This window comes from Hirundo rustica, chromosome 13 (genome assembly GCF_015227805.2).
Source record: "Hirundo rustica isolate bHirRus1 chromosome 13, bHirRus1.pri.v3, whole genome shotgun sequence".
Taxonomy (NCBI): Eukaryota; Metazoa; Chordata; class Aves; order Passeriformes; family Hirundinidae; genus Hirundo; species Hirundo rustica.
In genome coordinates this window covers 8,218,774-8,241,196 of record NC_053462.1, presented here as the reverse complement: position 1 = coordinate 8,241,196, position 22,423 = coordinate 8,218,774, and the positions used below count along the sequence as shown (strand labels likewise).

The 22,423-nt window shown below is 40.9% G+C and overlaps 1 protein-coding gene across 5 annotated transcripts in view; it reads right to left on the bottom strand.

Moving 5' to 3' along the window:
- Positions 1-22,423, bottom strand: part of MYO5A (myosin VA) — a 98,661-nt gene that overhangs the window by 61,213 nt on the left and 15,025 nt on the right. For all 5 annotated transcript variants that reach the window (XM_058422329.1, XM_040076945.2, XM_040076933.1 and 2 more), the window contains exons 2-4: positions 16,820-16,930; positions 15,600-15,771; positions 10,501-10,645 (exon numbers count right to left, since the gene is read on the bottom strand). In XM_058422329.1, the coding sequence (XP_058278312.1) occupies positions 10,501-10,645; positions 15,600-15,771; positions 16,820-16,930 (428 nt within the window). The remainder of the gene's footprint in view (positions 1-10,500; positions 10,646-15,599; positions 15,772-16,819; positions 16,931-22,423) is intronic.

Below are 22,423 nucleotides of genomic sequence, written 5' to 3'. Positions count from 1 at the left end.
TGAAAAATCCTTACAGCTATCTTTACCTTCTTCCTCTGTACCAACTGAATCTCTCTCTCTGAAGAAAGAACACTAAAAGTTAAAAACCTCTCTATCAATAAGTATTTCAGAGAGGATTAAAGAAGCCCAAAGCTATTCGACTGAATCATCAAAGCACACCACTGTTTTTCTGATTTTTTTTTCTTCCTATGACTGATGCATCAGATGTATCACTTGATCTTGGCTTTCAGACTCATGACTCCACAGCAAATAATGTTAAATAAGTGTAAATAAGCAACGCCCCCCAAACATCAACTTGGGGAAATGAACAAAAGGAATACAGAATTACTGACAACAAAAGGAATACAGAAATTATTGACATCAACCTCAATACTCCTATCAATCCATTTATACCCGAGCTACCAGCATCTCTCCCTGGAAAAACTGTATCCCTAATAACTGATTTGAACAGATTCTGATATGGACTTTGAAATGCTTGACTGTGATGAACTCCTTCAAAGTTGAATTATCTCCATGTCATAACACAGATGGGCAGAAAAGATCAGAGTGCAATATGCTTAATATATAATGAAGAGAGCAAATAACAGGGCAATTTGATGAGAAGAACATTACTACTAACCTTGCCTTTGATCCTAAATCGCCTGTGTTTATTAACCTTGAGGACACTGCCAAGATGCTGATGTTTTTAAGGAAGCTTCCCGTCAGGGTACTTTGAAGGCCACCACCTCCAGGACATCTTCCCCCTCACTGCCTCAGTGCTAAAAGGTTAATTAATTAAGTCTCCTGACTTTTCTTTTTTTGACCACCTCTTTTTCTTCCCCTTGTGGAGTTGCCGGTGCTTTATTCTTTTCTTTTGGAATAACAGGTTTAGGTTATGGATAAGGGCATCAACTCCACTCCATATGACCATTTCATTTTTATTTAACTCACAACAGCACAAACTGTTGCTAAAGACCTGATCCTGTGATGTTCAAAAACTAAAATCCCCTACTGCTTCAATGCCAAGTACACAATAAATAGCTTTTATTTAATCTAGCAGTGACAGTTTGGTCTTCTTTACTGTTCTTCCACTGCAGTTCTGTGGTGGTAAGATAGACTTGTAAGCCTGAAATGGCTTTACATTTTCAAAACAGTGAATTTTCAATGATCAAAGTACCTGACAAACTCCCAGGGAAGGAACCTGTGACTCAGGGAACATTTGGGAGAGATCCTGTTCTCAACACACACACAGGAATACTGCTAACATCAATGTGCCTCGTGCCCATCAGAGACAGAAAAGGAACTTAGTGCTTTGCCATCCTACAGCTGAATTATGGCAGCAGGAAATCCAACCCAAGAAAATAACTTAAAAACTAATGACATTGTTTAAAGGTCAGATAGGAGCCATTCTGAAATGCTGGCAGGTTTCAAATCTTGCTGTTCTTTCATCAGCTGCAGCTTCTCTGAGACACAGGATTAACTAAGGACCAAGAAAAACTTAGTTCAAGCTATGTTTCATGCTTTACACCTCAAAGCAGATTTCCAAAACCTCTCAAGGATACACGTACATATATGCAGCTGATGTGATTTAGTGTCTCCAGCAGTATGAACAAAACTCTGACCACAGTAAACATCCTATTTTTGCAATCAATCTCTCAGCATCCCCATTGCAAGTTTGTGACAACATATGATCAAAATAACTTGCAGTATCTACAGTCAGAACATTCACAGATCTTTGACAGCATCACTAAAAAAATCCATTTAATAATGATCATTTCCCTCACCATGAGGTGCTGGCAACAAAGCCAAAATAAATGAAGTTTACACAATGCACTTAAAATAAATCAGTGTGAAAGTGCTAAATATCACTGTAACTGCTTTATTGATGTTCCCAAATAACTTAGAAGGAATCTGTTGCAGGAATCACAGAATCAAAGTACAGAAAAATACATCTAATACTCCACATATTCCAAACATCTTCAGTCCTGGAATAATTATCCATAGAAAAAGTCTTGAACTCCTTTCTTGTGAAACCCAGCAGATTCCATCAGGTATCAATATACAGGCAAGAGTTGTCTACAGTATAAAATGCTTTGTGAGCATCACAGAAAGCAGCTGGATTAACTCATTAAGAAATTTAGGAAGGACCTTCCCAGCCACTGGTGGCCAGCTCGTGCAGGCTAAAGGGAGCCCTGTGCCCTGGCATCTCCCAGGGCAGCAGAGGGGATGCACAGCTGACCAATGCAGGCAGAAGAAAAAAGCGCCAGAAAGACAAATCCACAGCATAAGATGAATGAGGTTTTGCACAACTCATCTGAAGGCTCCCTAAAAATATGTCTGATTTCAATAAATGCTGAAATAAATAGTGTTTCCTAAAATTACCAGTGATTGTAAACTTGAAACCAAAACATAAGCACATTTTTTTTTCCAGGACACTCTTCTCTGTGGTTTTGGAGTGATACAAGGATTTAGCTTTTTCTTGCACACTCACCAACCTGTGATCTCCTCAACACCTGCCCTCCCAGTCCCCTGCCACAGTAGGTCCCAGGTTCATTTTTTGGGCAGCTGTGCTCCACTTTTCTGTGATGCTCCCACTGTTGCAGTTACTTGTTTTTTCTATAAGACCAAAATTGCTTCTCCACTTATCTTAATACAAAAGGCAGCTGTAAAACCCACCAGTGCTGGGAGGTTTAACACGAGTCAATGCAATATATTTAGCTTCACCTTTGCCTAAGGGCAGTGCTGTGTGGCAGCAAACAAGGCTGTACATGCTCAGCTGCACTCCTTAGTGCAAAGGCCTTTGAAACTCAGCCCAGGGCAGGCAGCATCTGCTAGAAGCCATTTTAAAACCTGGCAACTCTACAAACCCAGGATTTGCTTTTCAAACAGAAGTAATTTAACTGTTCAATAAAGAAATAAATAAACAAACAAGAATTCATTCAGCAGTTTTCTAATGCTCGTGGACTGATGGAAAGCAGCAGCAGCCAGCTCCGGGCTGCCTTCCCGGCACCTCTCACATTGAGGGCAGGAGGCAACATCTTGCCCTTCATCAGCCTTCCAAATAAACTATTTTAATCACAAAGTTCTTTCACAGCCTCAAATAAATTCTGTTATCCCCTGTTTCTGGATTGGGCTAGTGGCCTCCTTAAAATGGGAGAGTTCCCCTGCTTTGTCCTCTTACTTTCGAACTGCTTCCAAGCCCACGCTGCACAAGCACACCTTGCCATCTTCTCTGCAGCTGCTGAGCTGCTCTCCCTGGGAAGTCACCTTCCCTGCAAGCAGGCAGACCTGATAAATGCTCTACCTTCACCCCTACTACCCTCACTCTTCATTTTCCACGTTTCCTTCTCGCAGTGCCGTTTGAAGAGCAGGCACAGCCCCTCTTTCCCTGCGGAGCCACGCCACCGTGGCACTCCCAGCGCCAAAGCCTCCAAATTCACTTGTGTTGGCACATCCCAAAAGGTGTGGCCTGACACAGAGAATTTATTTTTTCCACCCTCAAAGGGCTGGTGTGTGGATTAACAAGATAAAAGTCTGTAAAACAGCCAGAATGTGCAAAGTGCTACAAAAGCACCAAGGATGATTGTGAGAGACTGAAGTACTCTGAACCATTCTACAGCAACGTGATGGGCAAAGAACACAAAAGAAAAAGTGAGTTACAAATGCTTTGCCCCAGAAGCAAGCACAGAACAGCAGCCACATTTCTGTGTCTGTTCCACTTTCACACACTGTATGCATGTTATTCTGACCACCTGGATCTAACATGCTCTGGCCTGACACAACCCAGTCTTCGCAGATGCCACACATTAACAATTCAGAGAATTCTTCAGCTGCCACCTTGAGTCATAAAAATCGCTCCTGAGTAAGCAGTAGATTGATTCTTTGTAAAAGCATTCACTTTTAATAAGCATGGAACATCACTCCAATAAACCATGTTCTTTAATCTCACTTCTAAATATATTTCCAGTTTAACTTGTTTTTTTTAAGCCTAACAGCATTTCTCACTGATGTCTTCAGCTGCTGGAGAAAAGAGGATGTTCTGAGCACAGGGCCAGGGACAAGAAGCTCAGTGTCTGGGACCAACTTTGGGCTGATCCAGGACTGGCCACAGCACACCCACCTGTGCCTTGTCTTCTACACAAGCAGAAGCTGAGACTCCAGTATTAGAGGAGACAGGCTTTGGTAAAGCGCCTGGAAGACACAAAACCTTCAGTGAAAGCAAATGTTATTATGCAATAGATGTTACCTGGCACAGAGATCCCTTAATGGTGCAGGAAAGGAAGGGGTGAAAAATGCAGCTCATTGGCTCATTTTTGTACACTGAAAGCACTGAATTGAACTGCACTATCAGTTATGTATTCTCACATATTTTATTGTCAAGCTGGTGTCAAGTCAGCAGACACAGGTGAACTCACCAAAGCTGGCCTCCCACTCCCCACGTCTGCTTCAGCTTATAAAATGGAAGTAAGGATGCTGATCTCTTCTGCAAAGAACTTTGGCATCTGCTCATCAAACGTGCAAAGCAAAGATGAAATAATACTATTACTCACAACCTGAATTCTCATGAGTCTGTTCCAGCTGCAAACTCAACCACTCCAAAACATCTCAAGTTCTTACGGATCTTTGTTTCTCTTCGACAACAGCTTGGTAAAAAGCATCCTGCAACACTCTCACAACCAGAAGATGCACTTTTTTTTTTTAATTAACAAAATGCACCACTTGCCAGTATAATTACATCCAGGAAACACAGCTCTTGACTGTAAAAATGTCAAAAGGTGAAAAGATAATGAATTGTAAGTAACATCTCCCAACACATACAAATGAAGAAAACTGAGGTCAGCACATGCTACAAACCCATGACAGATTGCACTCCAGAGGAGCACAAAGATGAGCCAGCACTATGCAACTGATTTATCTAGGGATTAGTCAGAGGTCACTCCTGCAACAGTTTAGGAAAGCTCACTGCTTAGCTACCACCTCACATGAACTCCAGCTTCCAGCTACAACCATACTTAACCCTTTTGTTGCCTAAAACCAACACAAGCAGGTCCCTTATGTTATATCAAGTTGATTTCCCCATCTGCCATCTTGTACCTGTAACATCGTAAAATGGCAGGCTCCAAGTATAAGAGACTACTCCAAAATCATCTCATCAGAAAGGAAGATTTTTCCCTTCGCATTCTAACAACAGGGGCCCAGAAATACCATCTCTTTTCAAGGCAGATATTTAATCAAGAAGTCCCATGTCGGAGTAAGGCCATTGTATATTTGTCCAGCACCCACCACAGCAGGGTCTCATTCCATAACTGGAACAGATCTGTGACAGATTGTTAAGCATCCCTGTCATGACTTCTGCCAGGGGAAAATACAGGATCCATTTATTAGACAGAAGCAAAGCAGCAGCTGATCAAATGTGCATTTTTTTATGAGGACATCATCTTGGGATGCCTGGAACTGGAGACTGTGAGTAAAGATGCTTTCAAAACACCTACTCAACCATTCACCAAGCTTCCTTTTGAACAAAAAAGTGATAAAAAAATATCTTCCTGTAGGTGAAAGCCATCAGACACACACAAAAAAGCTGACAAAACAGAGTGGCAGCCTGCTTATTAAAGGTAATTTAATGAAAAAGCGACACAGTACCACAAAATAAATCACTATACTTTGTCCAAACAGAAAAAGCAAAACTTTGGAAATTGATACTTTAAACACTGTTGTTTTTCATGCTGGTATTCATTAAGATTCATATGGATCTCATCAGTATGCAATTCTGTTTGCAGCGATTACTTTCAACTTAAGCAATGCTAGACAACTTTACAAATTAATCAGAAGGAAATCCCAAACTTAATTTATTAAATTGAATCTGCTGTATCTGCCGTCAACCACAAGTAAGATGAAACAAATCAGACCAACAAAGTGCTGATTAAAAAAAAAATACATTATCTTAATTACTGCAATATGCCATCAGTAGGCAGGGGAAAGAAACCTGTGAAAGAGCGATTTTTTTTCCCCTAATAGTGTTAGGAAACTGATAATCATAAGTCTCATACATTAATGGAACTCCTAAGAGTTTCAACTGTATAATCATCAACATCTTACTGCAAACCATAGAGTTAAAGATGTATTGAATATTCTATTGAATATTACAAAGAAAATGAGCTGCACCTGCTGACAGTTATGATTCCTACTGAAGTTGTAATTGAAAATAAAAGATAAAATGTTTGGCAACTGAAGCTTTGCTTCAATTTTCATAGTTACCACAGAGGGGTAACTGAAGACTGAACTTGAGTTTTGTTAACAATTTGGAAACACTGACACAGAAAAATTGGCATGCATCGCAGCTCAAAGGGTTCAATACATGCAAACACCCACGTGCTGACATTGAGGTTTATATTTCTGGGACAAAAATATATTCTTCAATAATAATTTTCTTCTTTCTACGTCACTCAGCTGCCTCAAACAGTCCCAAATCTGTATATATCCACTCAAATGGAGTGAGCTATCCATGGATAACACACTGCCATCGCTGAGGAGAGCCCTGTGAGTGCAGGTCCCAGCTCCTTCCAAAAGCACAGCTTGTTACAGCTGTACCTACAGAACCAATGTGGGCATGTCCCCAGCCGAATGACCCTGCTCCCTCCCACTGGGACACTACTTGGACAGAGCAGATCTGCTCCAAACCCTCACATCTGCACTCTGGAGGTTCACACAACCCAAGGATGATAAGGATGAAGCACTCAGAACCCTAAGCCTAACACAATTTAAGTGCAGTCATAAAACTAGATCATTGCTTATTTTAGGCACAGCAGAGGAAAGGTGTCTGAAACAAAGCTGTCAGTCTGTGCGGAGGAACAGCAGGAGACAGAGAGAGATAAGGAAAAAGGTACAAAGACACAGATGACAAAGGAGGAAGAAAAGGGAAAGGGGCAAAAGAAATGATAAGCCAAAATGAGATTAGTCTTAAGAGCTGCGCATGTTTTCCTGCACCGAAAAAGACAAGAGGCTACCCAAGCTAACAGTAACCACCTACTGCACTGCTGGCTATGGGTAAAGATGAGACATGCTCCTTCCCCCTAACCAACCCTCCACTGGAAACCGCAGACAGAACTGCTGTAGGAAGAGGAAATAGAGGCTCAAGCAGGCCCACCACCTCCCAGCAGCAGGGACCCCCTCATTTGGCTCCCACTAGGCAGGAAATGCCACATGCAAAGGTATCTTTATGTGCTGCTTTACACTGCAATTAACCCCAAGCAATCGCTGTGTATAATTTCTCGTGCACAAGCCATATCCATCCCTGTCACTCCAGTGGGCATTTTTGCACTGTATCTTTTCTGAAAACACAAAGCAAGTATTTAGTCACTGGCTTTCCAGATTTCTGCCATGGGGCATTTTCTGTGGCTGAAGAAGGCTCCAGAGAGTTAACCATGCACATGGATGGAGTTTCTCAGCTGCAGCAGATGAAGCAATGAGGCAGGAAAGATCAAACTCTAAATCGGTAAATTATAAATTAACGAGAAGACCTAAGGAGTAAATATTTAGAAGAGCTCACTGAAGCCTTAAGGATAGGAGCATCATGACTAATTATTCCAGTGATCATTTAAACATGGAGTTAGGAAAGATCAGAAACAAGAGAAAAATAAATCTCACCAATTACACACATAAATGCAGATTAATGTCATGTGACTAGGTACTGCATGAATATGCAAGGCACTTATTAAAATGTTAATACAGCAGTCACAGACAAACTGATTTTAATTTTTAAATAGTCAGCTGCAGAAATGTAAAACTGGAGTTCTTTTTCCCTAACTTCATAATTCAGAAGTAAAAGGTGATTTGTTCAGAATACAAAAAACATCAGTGAAGTTAAAGGGTGGGATTTAATAACTGTAAGCAGCAGTAGAAAACTAAATTACCAAAACCGGTATGTTGTAATAAAAGAAAAAGTTCTTAAAAACAAGCCAAAACCCCCCCAAACAAATAGAAAAGCAAATAAACATTAAAAAGCTAAAACAATTAAATTGTAACTTCAGTGCAGAGAAATTTCTTTCAGTTGCATTGTGTGCCCAGATTTCATTTTGCAACTATGAAAGTACTGTCAGTTAGTCATAAAAGAATAACAAATTGCTTAGAAGCTAGACACATAAAGTAATTAATTAAATAATTCAAAAGGTTTACTTAAGCTAATCTCAATAGTTATACAATTTCTCATCATTTGTTTCAAAAAGGAACTCCTACCACGTCTTGTTTGTTGTTATTCAGGACAGCAGAACTGCCGGAGGGTGCAGTGAGAGCTGAAGAGGAGGTAATTAACACAAAAAGGAAAAGCCACAGAGGAAACTCGAGCCAAAATCTCAGCCCCTGAGTCTGCCCAACAGCAGAGAATGCCAATGGTGGCAGACACCTCCACTGCACAGGCACACAGAACACAGGTGACCCAGCAATTTGACATTTCAGCACCAGTAACACGTAAGCCCACTTCAGTCAGGGGTTAGAGTCAGCCAGTGGAGACAGATCCCTCTCCAACCTCTTACTTTCGCTGGTTAATACTAAGAACAAAAATTCTGTGATTTTGGATGACAGCCATTACCAACTATCATTTCAGACCACTGTACCAAGCCTTAGACATAAAATAAGGTTAATAATTTTTTATTTTGTACAGCCTTTAGAGGGACTTGAGAACTAAGTCTGTTTAAAATAGCAGCAATGAAAGAGACATGAAGAAGATGTGACTATCGTAACACACAGTTTTGCCTTTGTATTTCCACACCAGATTAAGTGTCTATTTTCTGAGCAGAAAGGAAGTAAGGCAAATATCTCTGCCATTCAACAGTGTGGGTGTAGAGCTGTCCTGGTTTCAGCCGGAAGAGAGGCAGTTTTCTTCCTAGCAGCTGGTGCAGTGCTGCATTTTGGAGTTATGAGAATAACGCTGACAGCACAGTGACACCTTGGCTGGTGCTGAGCAGTGCTCACCTGCAGGCAGGGACCCAGCAGATTCTCCTGCTCTGGCAGTGAGCAGGTGCACAGGGAGCTGAGGGAGCACAGCCAGGACAGCTGACCCCAGCTGGCCAGGGGATTTTCCACACCAGGAACATCATGTCCAGTACATGAACCGGGGGGAGTCGGTCGTGAGGAGCTGACGGCTGCTTGGGGAATGGCTGGGCATCGGGCAGAGGGTGGTGAGCAATTTTACTGTGTGTCGCTTCTTTTCCTTGGGTTTTACTCCTCCTTCTTTCTTTCCTTCTCATTTTTATTATTGTTGTTGTTATTATTTTATATTATTCTATTTTATTTCAATTATCAGCCTGTTCTTACCTCAACCCATGAGTTTCTCTTCCCCATCTCAGTGTGGGAGGGAAGGAGTAAGCAAGTGGCTGTGTGGTACTGATTTGCTGGCTGGAGTTAAACCAAGACAAGGGTATTTTTGAAACACTGGCTCTTGCAATTACCGTAAATCATGAAATGTTGCACTGAACTGTTTTCTTTTGAAATTATCTCTTGCCTGGGTATTGCGGATCACCGTATTCAGACGTGCATGTGACAAATGTTTTATCCGTTCTAGCTCTCACAAAGATCCTTAAATGAACAGATAGCTGATTTCAAACATGAAGATTTTATAATTTTCAACCCATTCTCCCCTTGCCTCCCTCACTTGCAGTATAGCTTGAGGGCCATCACAAATAATCCAGAAATCTTTCAGTGTTTTACTTGATTAATTTGATCATGAGCTGTATTGCCAACAAGGAAAACTAGACCAAAAGCTTGGAGCTAACCAGTGAGGATACCAGGGAGTATCTTGTTAACCAAAGACCACACAGTAGCCCAAAAGACCTTTATCCTAGAAACAAAGTATTTCAAAAGCTCCCCTAACTGCAGGCTCTTGGGGCTAAGGGGAAGAAGTTTCTGATAACCACTGCCCTTGGGTGATAAGTTCATTTTGATGCAACATCTCACAAAATGAGGATTTCCTGCACAGCTGTTGCAGTGTCCTTAGAGACTCAGTTTTCAGGCGCTCTGTGCAATTGTCCCTCTGCTCCCTCTTAATTCCAGTCAACAACAGCCCCAGGCAGATTACGTAGCTGGGACACTACTGACATGACCAGGAGCCTATAATAGCACTCCTAAGCCCAGTGATTTCTTTTCTCTTGTCAGTATCACGTGCAAACACAAAACAGCTAAGAACCTGGCCCTTTGCTCTTTAATAATCCACTAACGATTAAAACATATCTCCTTATTTTGCTAACCAAATTTAAAAAAAAACATAATCATATAAAGCACAGGGCTAATTTTAGACCTAAATACTGACGAGATCTGTGGTAATTCCTGCTAAGCGTCAGTGGCCATGATCTCCACAGCATTTATAAAGCTTTACTGTTCACTAACTTAAGCAACTTTTCCCCTCGTGAAACGTACTGAAACACTGGATAAAAGACAGATATTGCAAAATATTTCACAAGCTATAAACTAAAGAGCATCAGCCAAAAACTTTGTTTTATTCCTTTCAGAAAAACAGTGTCTACAAACCTGGCCATCTGCTTGTATGCTTCTTCAGCCACTGCAAAGATATGTGGATCCATATCCCCCATGTTTTGGCCACTGTAGGCATTGATGATATCTTCGCCATAGATAGGCAGCTGTTCATAAGGGTTTATGGCCACTAAAACAATACCTACAAAGGAAATTAAACAAAAGGAATTATTAATAGTTGTTTCAAAATAAAGCCAAGCAAAAACGGTTACAACATCAACTATTGCTCTAATCTTCCCCAAAAAGTTAAAGAATGAGGATCTGGTATTACTGATTTCAACAGATATTTATTCTGAATATAGTTCTGCACACACAAAGTGCCACCAGTTTACTTCTACCCTGGTAGAACACATCAAGGACAACTTTTTTCTTTTTATCTGCCTTTTCTAAAGCTAGAGTGTACAATCCAAAGAGATTCAGAACATGCAGACTTGAAATACTGTTCAGTGCAGTAAACCAATGAATGTGCATTGTACTTCCCTGTGTTTTACTCTGAATTACCAGTGACACCGTAATTTGTGAAGTGTAACTACTGGGTGGTCTCACTGCCAGTTTGGGTATGTACAGTGTGTTAACCCCCCAGCTGTTGTGAAAGAATAACATCCTCAGTTTTTGTAATAAGCAACTATCTATAGGCACAGTGTAATTTGGATTCCAGGGTATCTGCCAATCAGCCAGGACAACCTCCTGGTCAAAGGCATCAAAAAACCAAACAGTAGACATATTTCATAGGGCTGACACAGAGCAGTACACAGTCATGTCAGGAACTTAGGCAATTATGGCTCTAAAAGGCATCAGAACACCCTCATCTGATACACCTGAGAATGTACTTAGACCTCCTATTTTCTAGTTTTTCCATACCAATTAAACACACATCTGTTGTTTTGGTTTTTTAATACCACTCATCACTACAGCACTTCTAAATTCATGCCATTCTTTTACTTTCCATGCACAGGAAAACTTAAGTCTTACTCTTTACAGACTTCCTTGCCACAAATAGTGAGACCACAAATGTTTTTGGGGCAATTCTCTTTTTCCTGAGAAATGAGGATTGCTCTACCCACAGGGATAATCTCACAAAGATTCCTTATAACTTTCTCTCCTACAGCATTTGCAACAGGTAGGGAAAGTTTATCTGCACTGTGCAGGGGTGGAAACACTGATCAGCGAGACCATGCAAGACCCAGCTGTGACAGGCACACTGTGCCCCTTTGACATGGCAAGTCCTCCTCACCTTGACAAGGAGATAAGGGGGAAAAATAACCCCTCAAGTTCTAACTCTGCATGTTCTAAAAACAGAATTTCTTCTTCTGTATATGTATTTTGGTGCCTAAGTGTGCCAATGAAGTTGCAGGTAGCTGCACAGTGACTACACCAAGCATGCTTGGACAATCCACCCCGAAGATCATGCCCCAGAAGCACTTCCACAGAACTCAGCTTGTTTCTAAATTTACTCAGAAATTCACTCTTGCACACACAGACTTCCTCAGTGCCAAACCCAGCTCTCTGCTCTGTGCAGATTACAGTGTTGTGATGTCTATCTAAGAAATTTTCCATGGAAAAGCTGGGAGAAGGGAAATGAAAGCATCTACAGTCTGGCACTGCTGCTGGGAGCATCAAGAAATTTTTAAACCCTTTTATGCATCTATAGATCAAGTATAAAGCATAGCAAAAACATGAAACAAGAGAATATGTTTTAGGGAGAGATCTTAGAGACCTTGATCTATTTCCTCAAATACATCGCAAGTTTTATGTCTCGACACGCCCATGTGAGGAGAGTTGGTGTTTTTCCATCAGCCATGACTTCACTGGCAATGACTCAGGAGCGCCAGTGAAAATCTCAATAAACATTTATGCCAAGTTCTAATGCTGTAATAATGAACCAAAAAACAAGAGTAGGGGTTAGGGACAGGAAGCGACCTCAGTACTACAAGACTCGAGGAATATTTTGTGTGTCAATTTTTAACATCTGCCCTTAGAAAAAGTAATAAAAAGTAAAATACGGTGCACCACCGAGCTGAGCCTCTCAGGCTTGCAAGTCTCGTCAAAGAGAGATTACAAAAATCTGTGTGAGACTTCTGACAATTCCCTCCTGCTTTTGGTTATGCTGACAAAAATAAACCCTTGAACTGGGAAAAAGCAGCCCCGTGACAAGTCTCCAGCATATTAAAACACTTAACTTCCGTAGCAATCTGTAAAACCTACAAGCAACTACCATCCAGAAATAATCAAAACAAGGGAGTTGGGAATTATTTGCTTTCTGTAGAACTTTGAAATCAGTCTGCCTCACAGGGCTATAATCCAGATCAATTTACATATAACTTCTCTTTATCTCCACTGAATCATATTGCTATTTTAAGAAATATGGCCTTTCCTAAATCATATTCATATGTGTTTTTGTTCTTACAATTACACTAAGTTGAACTCTGGCTACTCTTTGTCCCATTCATCTTTATATACACCCAAAGTAAGCTTATCTAACTCTTTTACCTTGAACATACTTGCCCATCTGCGGCCAAATTGGACATACACTTAAGTAATTTATTAATTTAAAGTTTGCTCTCCCGCATAGCAGACAGTACTTTTTACTAATCTGAACTAATCAGCAAGATTTACTGAGTTCTCATCACAGCTGTAGCAGTTTTTCTATGGAAGCATTCAACTTTTTTTTGGTAACTTTTCAACTTCATTAATTCCTCATTTCATGTTTACAACAGTAAAGCAAAGTGATAAATCACCTCTGAATTGCTGGTGAACGGCTGACTTGAAATTAGGAAATCAGGTCTTCTGTTTAAAAGTTTGAATTACTTCGAAGTGAAATTTTAAAGAATTTAATATCCATTTGACAAATTACATTAAGGCAGCATGGTTGAGTTCATTTTTAGGGCCCTGGACAATTATCCATCCATGCATTCCTGTTCTAGTTCTGCTGCTGAGAATACTGTTACCGTGATTCTCTTGATGGATTGAAGTGGTTTCAGTCTCCTTTGGGCTGTATTAACTGGGTTAGCTCAAACCCCCTACACAGGCTATTTAAACTAACCTGGCTAATGTGAGAGTCAGGAGGCAAATGCAGCCCCCCCGAGGCCAAGCTCCAAGGCAATAATCTTTGCAGAGGGAAATAACCTGCAGCAGGATGGGAACTAATGGAGAAGTCTGAAAGGCGGATGTCTGTGGCCAAAGGATCAGCTTTTTAGAGGCTGACGTGCCAACTGTTTTTGCTCAGCCTGTAACAAAACACACACCTGCCTACGTCCCAAGTGAATAAATCACTGCACACTACATTCCCCAGCAGTGCTGAACCTCCAACACCTCCTTCTCTCTGAGCACCAGGAACCCCCACATTTCTGACAAACATACGAGCAGCTCCCAGAATCACTTGGGTCCTGTTTGGAAGCAAACCAGCCGACCCAGCTCTGCCATCCCAGGCCCTTTGGCAGACCCAGCCACGGAGAGCTAAAGGCCTCCCAACCCCATGAGAAATGATAAAACCAGCCAAAACCACAACTACAGCTGCACTGGGGAATACTTCAAACATGCGTTTTCCATGTTTTCCCAAACACAGCAAAACACAACCAGCAGACAATACATTCCTTTTGGAAGCCTCTTAAATGCTGCTCAACCCAGAGCACTGAATATCTGCGAGCAGCCGGGACACAGTCCGGACAGGCCTGTGGGAGGGGTATGGTGCTCTTAGGAGACCACGAAATTGAGAATGAAAACCCCTTACAAGCTCAGACCGTGAGGCTCCAGTTGCACAAAAGCCCTTTCACACCAGAGCTTTGCCATGGGGGCACTTGGGAAAGAAACACAGATCATGTCTCTGCTGGGGAACTGAGGTGGTTCCCCAGTGCTGGGACCCCAACATGCACCCTCAGCAGGGGCTGCCCAGAGAGGCAGCACTGGAGACACTCAGATACTTTAACTGGTCCAAGCTCTCAGCAGCCTGAGCCAGTCAGGCTTGTTTTAAGCAGGAAGCTTCACCGAAGACTTCCAGAGGTCTCTTCCAACCTAAATTATTCTCTGCTGCCACTGCATGACTGGATGAGATGCGGTGTGAATCATCACCCACTCCCATGTGAAGTCTGGCTGCGAGCAGGGGGTGGCAGAGTCTGATCCAGTCCCCTGTGGTCTGGTCACTGCTGAGAGCAGGACTGGGAACAGATATGTTCTGCTGAGCATCTGCAGATCAGGAGCAGCCAGAGTGGGCAAAACGTGGCAGGATGCCAATGCCTCCATCTGCCCATCACAAAATGTTTAACTTGCTGATTGTCTTCTCGAAAAGTTGTTAAAACCTAGCAGTGTACTTTGATTAAACACTGAGATTTAAAAGAAACATATGCGCACATAGAAAAAAAGCCCAGAAGCATCAAATCTAAATTTTAAGCCTAAACTACCTCACAGCATTTATTTTTAAAACAGACCATTCAATTGCAATTTTGCACTTATGATAAAGTGATTATTTAAGTAACTTTTCTCCATTCTGGCCATCTGAAAATACCACAGGCAATTACAAGTTTGGGGAACCTCTGCTGTGACTTAAATGTTGTTTTTAAAACCAAGATTGATTGTAACTGTGATAAGACAAGCACTGGCTCATGAACTGTCACAAATTCACTTCTGTAGTTGCCCTGATTGGAAAACATGAAAAAGAAAGTAAACTGATGTCTTCCAAAAGAGATGGAGGAGCTCAGCACAGAAGCAGGCATTTACGGGTGGGTAACAGATCTATCCAAGAGCAAGGCCAGCTCCTGCATCTGCAGTGTGTGAGCCTCCTCCCACCCATCCCACCCCGAGCAAGCCCAAGAACACCAACCAGACAGGAATCCCGCTGAGAAGCAAACATTTCTGAATACATATTTTATAAACAGAGCCCATTGGGGAGCTAGAGGAACACACAGAGAAATCAATTTTCTCTGAACCTTAACATTCTCAAGTCTATTAATAACCACAAACATAGTGATTTCCCTAAGAATAGTCCAGCATGCCCTATCGCTAATGTTTTTAAGTTAAAGGCAGACATATCAACATCATCTTTCCTTTTCCTGTCTAGGGCATTCTCTGTGAAGATCATTCTCTGTGAAGACAGTACTTGCCACAATAGGTATAGATGAGTTTGGAGTCTATGAAGCGAACTTTGAGGTTGTGCAGGACGGCAGGCTCGTGGAGATAACTGAGCGCTGTGAGGTCATTTTCACCAACCAGGATGTCGGGGTTCCGCAAGGGCGGCAGCTCCTTCGTCTTCGGATCCAGGCAATACTCTAGGTCCTGAAAATCAAATGGACACGCTTCAAAGAGCTGGGGTTTAGGTTTCCTCACTCAGTACCTCCAACCATTCTTCCCAGCAAAACATGCCCAAGGTAAAAAAAAAAAATGCAAGATTTCAGTTCTCTGGTGATTTAAGTTAGCAGTTCTTTCTCCAAAAACTACATTTAAAATTTCCCAGAGGGGTTTTCTACATGTACAACAGACAACTGTATAGAGATACCAACCTTTTAGACTATTAGTTAAGCAAACTCCATGCTTTTGCTGCCATATCTTTTTAGTAGATAAACCAAAATATGCTATATGATAAATCTAACCAGCTTTTCCCTATTGTTTTCCTCTTGAGTGGAACAGGCAGGGGAAGAGGATTCCCACCAATCTATAGCCAGCATCACAATGGTAACACAACATGGGAACGTTGGCAGAACACTGTGAAGAACACAAACACTGAAAACAACGCTACTTAGAACTTTTTTCAGATATAAAGTCATCTCTAATATATATGTTTTAATTGCATGTCTCTAGATCTAAAATCAGTTTATTTACCTGCTATTGCCATGAAAAAACCCAACTAAAAGGATGTGAGCTGTACATGGACATGTCATCATTTCTCAACACAGTATACAGCATCTTCTTTGTAATGCCCTTTTATCCTTGCCTTTTTAATCTTTATTTTTATCTTTATTTTCTGCTCGTTATGCGCAACTTAAAAGTCACAGTTCTTTCTCTGCAACACTGTTCTCCTAGCAACCCTGTCTCCCTGGAATAGCAAACCAGGGCTATACGTTCTATGGCATAAGTAGAGAAAGATGACGCAACTGAACATAACAGGCAGTGGATAAAAGCAACTGCTTTTTAATTTATTTTAATTTTTTTTGTAACTAAATAGTAACATTTATCACACAAAAAGAATGCTGCAGAAAATGAGTGGATAAAAGCAATAGCACACACCTAAACACAGATATATTCTGACAGCAGAGCTTCCTGCAATAGATGCATCACTTTGGTTGAGAACAAGAACTAGCACCTTAAAAACAATACACAGGCTTACCTTGCCCTCTTCAAGTCGAAGCTGGAGGACTTTATCTCCAGGTTTATAATCTTTGAGAAGTTCTGCTGACTTCCAGACCTCCTCTGGATCAGGGATCCAAACCCTGGCATACTGCAGTACAACAACAGCAAAAGATCAGTGAGCTTTGGTTGCACTATAGTTAAATAATTGAAATAAATGACACTAATTTTTTTTTTTAAATACATGTTTAACAGACAAACCCTTAAGCAAGAGGCAAGTTAATTAGTACAACTGAGGTGAATAACTTGTTCTATTGATAAAAGGCTACACAAGCATAATTTTATTGCCTATACAGAGAGAAAAAGGCATTTTCCATGCAAAAGGTATTCCAAAATACACATTTAATGCTGAAAATCTACAAAATTTAAAAAAAAAAAAAAAAAAAAAATCAGGTCTTTGAGAAAGATCAAAAATTTGGCTATCCAAAAAAATTACGTGGAATAACTCTTTTGAGTAGGTTCTAAATGCCTTTGTAGCATAATATTATAGAGCCACTTTTGGCTTCTTTTTCCCCAAAGAGAATATTTTGGCCCATCTGTGTTAATGTAGGCAAAACTGCCTGATCAAATGTTTAAAGTCTTTCCTTTGTAGTTACAAACAGAGCTAGTTTAAAACTGATTATATCCAGAATGCAAAAAAAAAACCCACAAAAAAACAAAAACACCACACAAACAAACAAACAAACAAAAAAACCCTGAAAAGATTTGGTTGAAAAGGCCTCCAGATAAAAGAAAAAAACCCCAACAACAATCCAAATTCCCATTAATGACCATTTTCATACCTATTTTATTCATAAAACTGGCCCAGTGCAAACATATAATTTGTTTTCAAAAACAGTGGGATACTCATATTTTTCAATGAGTGAAGATACAATTGCTACCTCATAATCAAGAATCAATTAAAGATGTACAAAAATCAGCTGGTTACTAATACAGTCACATGTACACACAAACATGCACATATGAAAACAGCTCTTGAGCAGAACAAGGAACAGGCTGTGACATTTTTAATAAGTTAAAGTTCCTGAAGCAATGTTCTCGCAAAGCCTAGAGAGCGCTGAGATCACACCACACCCAGAACCTTTGCAAACAAAGCAGCTGCTTGGCTCTGGAGGTGCATTCATGCACCTCATTGCAAAACACTCTCAGTCCACTAACTTATTTCAAAATTACTACAATGTATTTGTCAAAGCATGGCATTTGATGGCACAGAAAACTGTATTTGGTCATACAGCTTCACCACCTAATCTTACACAACTTATTTTTGTACAGCTTCCTCTGCCGCAAAGAATGCTGAAGGGGTTTTTTTGCCCCCACTCATTAACCCAGTTTTCCCACTAAAATTACAAACTGCTTGTTTCTGCTAGGGATTTTCTGAAAGACTTCATGAAAAATTTCATATTGCTTTCTTGTTGCAAGACAGGGCGTGATAAAACGTGCTGAGCAGCAGTTTGGGGAGCCCCTGGCCCAGGAGAGGGAAGTGCACCTGCCCAGCTGGGGGCTCAGTGCCTGCAGTAATTTGGAACTCAGGAAGCAATTTGTTTCCCATACCCGTGACAATCCTTAGGAACACTGCACATGAGTCATTTACAACAGCCTTTTAAATCAATGGCTTGTACCCTTAGCACACGGCAGCCTTTAAAGCACTGCCTTCATCCCGAGAGCTCCCCAGCTCCTGAAAAGCCCCACATGCAAACCAAGTGAAAAGAGAAAGATGATGGAATAAATAAATAAAACCTCGCTTTCATCATTCCCACTACACAGTATGTCATGCTCCCACACCTGGCCTTCCTCAGTCATCACTGGGTGCTACTGCCAGCCCTAAGAATCTACTTTACACAAAGACAAGAAGCTTTACTCTTTGCAGTCAATTTGTGCTTGTGTGGATGCTTTTTTTTCTTTGAGATTTGTTTGTTTTGTATGTATTTGCTCGTGTTTCCAGTGCAAAAGTGCTGCATTACTTTATTATTATATAGCCTTTTCCCCACTCTCCAAGAGATAAATTATTCGAAAAATGAAAGATTCTTAAAACAATTCCTCAGTATGTGCTCCTGCCAACCACAGAGCACCGTATGTAACAACAGAGGAAAGCAGCGGCAGAGGGCATGGTCTGGGCACTTGGATTAGTTGTTTTCAGCCCTTCTATATCCCCAACTCACAAAGCAAGGAACTTTGAGGTGAAATGAAGGTCTGTGTAAGCAGACCTCATGCAAGCACAAACCCACGGAAACCACATAGTAAGTCCAAAATAATTAAACAGGACTTGACAGTAGAGGTGTCGTATTAAAGTCAAGTAGTATGCTAAGGAACAATGTTTTCTTTCCTTTCCACATGTTTTGAGACAAAAAAAGCTCTGTAAAACTTCATAAATCATAAACTCATTATTTCATATAATAGTAATTTCAAGTCACAATTTCACACCACAATTTCAAATCCTAAAATCAATAATTCATAAGATCCATATATCCAAATATAACACAATACACCTGTTCTCAGAATTCTGAGAAGAGCTAAAAAACTTTTTTTTTTTCCCCCCCCAGAAATCAGGGAAGCTTTTTCAGTTTAACAAAAGGTGGTCCAGCACCAGACACAACTGAAAACTAAATGCAGACCACACTTGGGGCTCCATCCCCACCATGCAGCAGAAGCTCCCCATCCCCGTTATTTCTGATAGGATACTCCTTCCAAGGAATTAACAGAAAGCAAAGTAAATGTGAAAGAGGAAAGCATTTAAATGTTGTCTAGCAAAAGGGATCAGAAGGCTGGTTTCTTTTCGGCTACACAAAGAAAAGTTTCCTGACCTAAGAGAGGCAGCAGCCTGAAAGACAAATGCTGATAATCTGAAGCAGCAAATGCTGTGTAGCAGTTTCTAACTATGTGATCTATGGCACCATAAATCAGGCAACTTTAATTCATCCAGCTAAAACTGTACATTTTCTACCATCTAGAGAGGGGAAAGAGAAAGCAGAAAACAGATCACCATAGAAACTGAGCTACTACAGCCAGCAGAATCTTCCATGACATAACCCTACAGATATTAAAGCCATCCTATGAGCACTAGGCTGCAGCTTTTCATCTCCAGCACCAGTGCCCAGCCTTAAATCCCTGCCAAAGAAAGCACCTGGTAAAAGGAATGGGTGGGAGGAAAGAGAGAGATGTTCCTAATTATAAGTACTGAATCATTTCACAACATTCTCACCTCATTAACTTAGCAGAACGGTTTGCAAAATCAGATTTTCATGCTATCTTTTATATAATCAGTTGATACTAAAATTCCATTGCTGCCTAGCCTTTACTGGGATCCAACCCTATAGAGGCAAACAAAGTACCAACACTGGTGGGAACAGGACCAAGGGCCTCTCTTGGGAAATACCCTACTCTGGTATCTGGTATTCATCCCTCCTTATTTATTAGTATATACAATAGAGTTTATGACAACATTAGAATAAGGTTAAAATAAGATAAACTTCTAGAGCCACTGATTCACAAATCAGCCTTCTAAAAAGGGAAGGAAATTCTAGTTCAAAAATTACTATGCTGTCTTAAATTCTAGCACTAAAATGACAATATAAATTATAACAAGAATCAAATTAACTTTAGTTTAATCATCCTAATTATGATCCATGAACACATTACTCTTTGTGATAGTTCAAGGCAAATTTTGAACCACCAAAATAAAACTTCTGAACAGGGAGGTACAAGTACGACTCTCTCAAGGAAAGGTCAAGAAACAAAATTTTAGAGAACTACTGCTACCATTCATGTCAGCCAAGCTTACCACCAGTGTCCCCGGGACTTTATATTTCAGTACTGATGTGGCTCAAATAAATGAGCTTTATTTGCTATCCTTCCTCTGAGGGTATGATTCTGGCTCAACACTGAGGACTTCCTCTCCTCACTGGAGGTGTAGGACTGGGAGAGGACACACAGCACATCCTCCCACCTACACGAAAGGATTCCTCCAGCCCAGCATCCGCAGGACCACTGCTTCACCTAGACTTTGAAAGTCTAGGTTTGAAAGTCAGAATGAAAACAGAAGGGATACCGAGCAGATGGCCTGGAATTCAGACGAAAAATAAATAATTAAATGCATAATGACAGGAGTATTTCAGATCTCAGTTTCCTGCCCAGACTCTCTTCCAGCCTCAGCAGACAAACATAGAAAAAAACCAGCATCTCCAAAATCCCCTGGCAGTGTGGAGTGCCGTACCTTGTTCAAAGAAGGACAAGCTGAGCAATAACTTATAGACATCTATAAAGCAACCCTGAAAGAGTTCACAGCAAAAAACAAACACAGAAGTTTTCAAGTCTTACTGGTGAGTGAGAAGGTTGGCTGGACTACTACAATTTTACACAGTAAGAAAATATAATAGAAAATCCCAGTATTCTGTCATACCTCATGATTTCATCTTAGATCACATGAAGAAATCAGCAGACTATAACAATTATCTATCAAATGAGACCATATGACTCACAAAGCCTCTCATCTGAGACATTAACCTCTTGAGGTACTAATTGACATTGCTGACAAAACGGAATTAGCAATGCAAGCGGCTCAGCAGTCTCATCAGTAGGCAAATAGTTTTCTACTTCCATTGCACAATCACAAACACAGAAGAAGGAGATACAGGTAGCTCTCCTCCCAGCTCAACAGCTCTTTGGCTAAGAGCTGAAAGAGTTCATAAAATGATCTACATCCTAGAAGGAAAAAGGAAATTTCAACTCAGAGAAAGCTGTCCCAAGTTTCTCAGCACGACCAACACATAGAAGTGAACTGGTATGATTCTCACTGCAGCAGAGATTTTTTTTTTTTTTTTTTTTTTTTTTTTATTTACAGACAGCCTCAAAAACCACAGCCTTTCACATGTTAACCATGAAAACAAATATGAGAGACATTGCCCCGCTCCCTTTCAAGAATGACCTTGGGTCTGGGTAGGAATAAAGCAGCTCATTTACATCCGGATCAAAGAGACTTCATCAATTCTGGCACCACTAGCTGAAGGAGCCAGTGGAACAGCAACAGCTGGTGAAAGTGGAAGCCAACTTTCACCAAAATTATTCAATGTGAACTTGTTGCTGACTGAACGTGGCCACCTGGAGAGAGCAGGCTGCATTGTTAGGCTGGAAAAAGAAGCGTCTCTGCTAGTAGGGCATAACAAAACAGAGCACAAAGTCATCAAAGCTCACCCTGCAGAAGTGCTGAACTGATCTTTGCAAAATGCAAAGTTATTACAGAAGGATTTCTGAGTTCTGGGATTTCCTTGGCTGGGGTTCCTCTGAAAACACAATTTGATGTTATCAGAACAATTTCCTTTCAGCTTTATGTTTTCCCTTATGCTTGGTTCACAGTGCCACCACCAAAGATAACAATACTGAGCCTAGAAATACTCGAAACAGCAAAGTTTAGTTTTTATAAGCTCTACACAAGCAGATCAACAGCCAGATGAGTACCAGGCAAACACAAGTCATAACTTGACCAGTCTGGATCACCCACAAAGAGATCACGATCACTCACACAGGAGGCAGGAGCAGGTCCCGTCTCTTCCACTGCTGAAACCACTAAAATTTGTGCTACCCATCCTGT